Here is a 6289-nt window from a genome sequence, read left to right on the forward strand (position 1 = left end):
GCGAATCTTGCCGAGTCGGCGCGAATCGGCTTGAATCTGGCCGAGTCGGTGCGAATCGGCGCGAATCCAAAAAAAAAAAAAAAAAAGGGAGAGTCGGCGAGTCGGACACCGGACGCCGCTTCGGGCCGCGTCGGACTCCGGTGCGGCGACCTTGGAGCCGCGTCGGTGCTTTCTAGGTATTTTCACAAAATCAAGAAAAGCTTTCTCGTTTTCTTATGTGGGAAATTTCACTGCTTTGAAATCAGACTCTGCATGAATACTTCAGCTTCAACAATCTCATTCCCATTTAGCCATTTTTTCGGAGGAAGAGATCCATGAGGATTCTTTGATATCTAGACTTTTATGATGGCTAACTGCTGTTATTATTCTCGGGAAGGTTCCTTGGAAATCTAATGGTTTTGACCCCTAGATTTCAAATTGATTTAAATATTTGTCTCTTGTTCAAGAAATAAAAAGAAAAAACACATTATCTATCAAAAAATAAAATAAAATAAAACACACACATCAAATAAATTATTTGTTTGTTGTCTTGTGTTGCTGAAAGCATAAAGTGTAAAGGAACTAGGAAAGTACAATAATCATTAATCACACACACTTGTAGCGTATTTAGAGTTCAACGATATAGCAATGTCAAAAGAAAATAAATAGAAAGCAAAAGAGTTGTGTAATACAGAGATGAGAATCTTGAGGACGGAGACCTCTAGAGAAGTAGAACCTCCATCCATCCATGAGCCACGTGTACAGAAAGATCATAAATAATCCAAATTATCATCTTCGGGGTAAAAATAGAATCCTGTTGCCACACCTAAATCAATTGAACACAACAATAGTTTATTTTGTCAAAGCAAGAAGTAAGGAAAAAATAAATTAAATATAATAAAAGGATCGTGTAGTTAAAAGTTAAAACCTGCCCATGTTATATCGTTGTTGGCAGGGCATACGGTAAGCACTGGAGAAATTGTTGAAATCCCTGTAGGCTCGTCTATCTGGGTTACCTAAACAACCAAATCGAAAGCCAACAAGCATTTATATATTTTGGCAACGCAAGAGGAAATAAATCAAATAATAATAACATTTTTAAAATTTAATAAAATTCGTCTCAAGCTCCCAACTAGACAAACGGTACTTATCAGTTATCAGTGAGGGTTGATTATAATTCAGCACATGCACAACATAATACATTTATAGGATATTTGGTGTTATAAATCAAATTATTATTAGTAGTAGTAGTAATATGTATACTACTACTATAATTGACTCTAATTTAGTGAGTATATAATAAATAAATAAAAAGGCGGGAATATTGGATTACCTCTCCGTTTATAAGCACAATTCTGTCTGGAGTACAGGTAAAATTCGTCCTCATATTCTTACAGCTTTCCACTTCTAACTTCCACAATTTTGGCAGTATAAACTGATAGTTCTTTGGGCAGAAGTTAACAAGGCTTGGTAGACCTTTGAGTCCCATCAATACTAGTTGAGGGAGCGTTACATCTTTCTGAACTCCGGCGTCTCCTTCATGTGTGAATACTTCCATTAATTGAGAGTTTTCTTTTACTACGAGAATCTTTAGTTCTAAAAGACTATCAACGATGGTCATGGGGAAGAGATATTTCAATTTATTGCAGTATCTGACATCGACTATTCGCAGTTTAGGGAAGCATAAAGGTTGGAGATGACTCTCTGATGAGATCTGTTCTTCTACATTTTCAACAATTATATGCTCCAATTCGTCACACCTTTTAATTTTAAGAAATTTCAAGTTTTGTAAGCTTTGAGCGAGGGCCAGTGTGAATAGATGCGCCAATTTTTTGCACCCGATGACTTTCAAATCTACCAGATTGTTGAGATTTATAAGTTTAGTTGCGCCTTTCCATATGCACCTCAGTTGATGTAGATCAATCAACATCATTTTCTTCAATCTTGGGAGTAACAGATCTTGTTGTTCTCCTTTTATAGTAAGAAGCCCTTCAAGCTTAATCACCTCTTGGATTCCTCCACAATTTCTAATGGCTAATTCTTCCAAATTTGACAAACCTTGCATCAAATCAAATGAAGTTGCATTCCAATCCTCCACAAACAAGATCTGTAAATTTTGAAGCTACAAATGTACCAATTTAAGTCTTTATTAATTAAAAGCAACAAGAATTCACATAAGTTGTGACTGAAACCTATATATACACACACAAAAAATCCTTACATGTGAAATTATGTGGCAAAATGAAAGTATTACAAGTTGTACAACATAATTTTACTAGGTGAATCATTAGAAGTACATTACAATTATTAACAGTAGTTTACTTCAAGTAAAACTCTATTACTGTTTTTTTTTTTTTTTAATTGTTGTAAAAAATGAATCTTATTCTGATTAAGCTCAATAATCAGAAGTCTAAAGATATTTAAAAGGCTTTTATTTTATTTTAAATTTTAAATTATTTTACAATTCAGTATAATCTTTGGTTTTATAAAAACTTGGATGTATACAATGTGCATTTTTCACGTAACTTGAAGTAATTTTGTTCTTTTAGTTTTACTATTTGTTTTAATAATTTATATTTATTTATTTGAAATATTTTTTTATTTTATATCCGATTCTTGATTAAGTCATGCCTAGAATGGACATAAGATTAATCCTATATAATAAAATGGGTCTTAAAAATCATGATTACACAAAATAGTTATCTTTTTCTAAAACACTCCAAAATTTCTAAAATAAGGATTTATCTCATGGCCATATACTCTATTAACAAATCAAGGCTCACGACCATATCATTTCTCTCATATCTCGTGGAATTGTCCTTCCCAATAAAAGTTCATATTTATGCAAAATAAGAAATTTCATGAGACCCAAGCATGCTCTAATTGGTGGAATATCATTTTTGAATCCAAGAATGTTGAGTATACATGTGTGAGTGAAGTCCCACATTAAATAATAATGAGAAGAATGAGTGATTAAAATAACATAGTTGGACCTTAACTCATAAGTTTAAGCTTTTGGATTAAGTGGTGTTACTGTACATTATAATAACTACTCGATTCTCTCCCTCACTTAGCCTAACTTGTGAAGCTCAATTTGCTGGAAGCCAAGAAGCATCAAAAGAGTGAGCATACAAGCTTGAGGGACCCATTGACAAAGAAACCAATCTGTTACTTAAGGGAAATTAGATTTGCTAAATAGAAATTCTCTCTATTACAAGCCAGAAGAAAAGAAAAAAGTTGTTCTTCATAGGGGGCTCAAATGGCGAAGAGTCAAGACACATTTTCTATACATGTAGTTCAAAGTTGATAGATTGATATGAAGCTTAGCATGTACTCTTCAAATTGTTGACCTCTGATGAGCTAGTATGTATAGCATGTATTTTGGTCAGTATCCTCACATTTGACAACACTTACAATAAGGAAACTCCCGATTGCTCTTTCCCAAACTTAATCATAAATTATATATCCACAAAATTACTAATCATTCACAGGTCCAACATTCTAAATGCCCTGAAGGAAATCCAACTAAATGACAAATCATATACAGGTCTAGCCATTAAGCACCTTCCACTAATCAAGAAACCTAACCAAATGGCTTGACAAAGGCTATTTTGCCATTCTTAATAAAGGTCTAGCTGTCTAAGTACTTTGTACTATTTAGGAAATCTGACCAAATATCTGGACAAATGCTTTTTATTATTATTATATATATAAAGTTGAAGCGTAGTATTTATTGTTACGCTTCTGTTAAGCCACATCAACAGCCACATCATCCACTTATTTTCTACATCTTCTTTTCTCTTAAATTTTTTTTTTCTTCCTATTCTTATAATTTAAAAAAAAAAAAAAAAAAAAAAAAACCCTTCCTCTCCCTATTAGCCCATACTTACTGTTACACTTCTTCTAACCTTTTTCCTCCATGTTTGCCTCTTTATATCCCACTATTCTTTACTTTTCCGTTGCACTTCTCTCATCCTTTTCTCTTTCCTATATTTTGACTCTTCTTTTCCCCATTTTATTTTGTATATATTTGATATCATTTCTCCAATTCAATCCATATTTTCCCACACAAAAACTGTGAGTACTCTCTCTCACTCTCTTGGTGGATTTTTTTTTTTCTTTCTTTCTTATAACTTTATATAAGGTTGATGGGTTTTTTAGTATATGTTTTGATATTGTATTTTTTTTTTATAAATAAATTTCTCTTCACAAAGTCTTCTATCTCTCTTTATAGCTTTTTTGAGTTAATACTTTTATTATTATTATTATTATTTTGTCTTCTATCTCTCTTTTATAACTTTATTTAAAGTTTGGTTTGGATTAATACTTAGTTTCTATTTTTTTTTTTTTTTGGAAATTGGAATTTGAGCTTATATCAAAATACAATCTACATGGCTATGAATTTGAATATGTCTTCCAATTGTTTGAGTAATAAATTATTATAAAGTTTATCTTTTATTCCTTTGGTTTATTAATTTTGATCAAGATAACATTGTAATTTTGTGATGAGTTTTGATCATTATGATAATCTTCATAATCCTTAAGAAATGAAAATTTTGAATAATAAATTTGAAACTTATAAATTTTAGACGTATATTAAGCAAATATAAGTTATACTAATATAATTCACCTTAAATAAATATTAATCAAATACACAAAAAATAATAGAATGATATATTTGTCGAGTTAAAAAGAAGAAAAAAAAACTGGTAGAAATCTTTTTTTATTTTTATTTAAATAGACAATACTTGAAGTAATTGTTACTTTTTCAATATTACACCCCCATTATATAATATTTATATATTCTCATGCATTGCGTGGGTCTGCGGTTAGTTCTTAGTAAAAACTAGGAAAGTGGTCAAAGACCTTCTGCCTAATGAATCAAACCTTCTCCAGGCTTCTCATATTGAGTTTCTTACCCATCTCTCTCTCTCTCTCTCTCTCTCTCTCTCCCCCCCCCCCAACTTGAAACTAGGGAGCATTCATCACCATATAACACAACGAGAATAATTTGTCAAGCAGCCATAACCTTTGACCTTCATAGCCTCTGATCTTCATATTTCTCATAATTTTCATACTTCATGTGATCTACATACTTGACAAACTCTCAATACTTTTCTACACTCTAAAGATATTCAATACTCTTCTAAGAAATTCATACACTACACAAATTTTATCAAGAACTAAATATCATCATCATGGGAAAAGTCATCTGAGTGGACACTAACACTAAATTTGTTTCGACATTAACATTTTGAAAAATGAATAATTTTTCAAAAAAAAAAATACAGTTTTTAAAAAACTATATCATTATTGTTAGAAATTTACCCAATTCCTAGATTTGTGAGAGCATTCACATCAGCTCTTGTAAATTTTATGTCTATTTTACACGAATAAACCTAACTTTTCTATTTTACACATCTACTCTTACAATTCATCTACATCAGTTTATCTATTCTACACATTTATTCAATAAAATATTCATTATTTTACAATTTTTTATTATTCACTCCTCTCTCTCTCACTAACCCACAGCCACCATCGCCACCATCATCACCGCCCAACCACCGTCACCACCATCATCAGAAACCAAAAGCGATTAAATCAGAAACGCCGATCAACCCACACCGATCAATCAACGCCGATCAAACGCCATCATCTCAATGTGATGGTAAGATCAACCCACACCGATCAACCCACAAAACAACATCAGATCAACCAACAATCAACCCACACCGATCAATCCACAAAAAAACATTAGATCAACCAACAACAATCAACCCACATCGCCGATCAAAACGCACAACCCACAACCCAAATCAACCCAGACCAAGCAAACCCACACAAACCAAGACCAACCCACACCATAAACTCAGATTAAACCACCATCGAGGCCTCCCCACGTCGCCGCCACGCTGTGAACTCCACGTTGCCGCCACGTCGCCGCCACGCACAACCCACGCTGATCTCGCCACGCTGTGCATGCTTTGAACGAGAGAGAGAGATGTGAGAGAGGGAGAGAGAACTGTGGGTTTTTTGTGAGAGAACTGTGGGTTTTTGTGAGAGAAAGAGTTTATGAGAGAGAGAGAACGCAGCGCTGAGACAGAGAAAGAGGGAGGTGAGAGAAAAAATTACTAAAAAGCTAAATAGGTGAGCTACAGTACCCGTGTAAATTTACACGGGTACTGTAGCTCGTGGATAATTTTACACGGGTTTACATATTTTTAAATAGACTGATGTAGAGTGTTTTTTGGTTCATAATGTGCAAAAGTGGTCAAAATGTGTATTTTACATAATTTTTAAAAAATGA

General features: G+C 33.1%; 1 protein-coding gene across 2 annotated transcripts in view; it reads right to left on the minus strand.

The window, feature by feature from the left end:
• Positions 1–486: 486 nt before the first annotated feature.
• LOC112001761 (probable disease resistance protein At4g27220) overlaps positions 487–6289 on the minus strand; it is a 13954-nt gene continuing 8151 nt past the window's right edge. For both annotated transcript variants that reach the window (XM_065767686.1, XM_065767687.1), the window contains exons 3-5: positions 1313–2101; positions 908–995; positions 487–805 (exon numbers count right to left, since the gene is read on the minus strand). In XM_065767686.1, coding sequence (XP_065623758.1) covers positions 750–805; positions 908–995; positions 1313–2101 — 933 coding nt within the window. In that variant the 3' untranslated portion in view covers positions 487–749. The remainder of the gene's footprint in view (positions 806–907; positions 996–1312; positions 2102–6289) is intronic.

Source organism: Quercus suber, unplaced genomic scaffold (assembly GCF_002906115.3).
Source record: "Quercus suber isolate HL8 unplaced genomic scaffold, Cork oak 2.0 scaffold_834, whole genome shotgun sequence".
NCBI lineage: Eukaryota > Viridiplantae > Streptophyta > Magnoliopsida > Fagales > Fagaceae > Quercus > Quercus suber.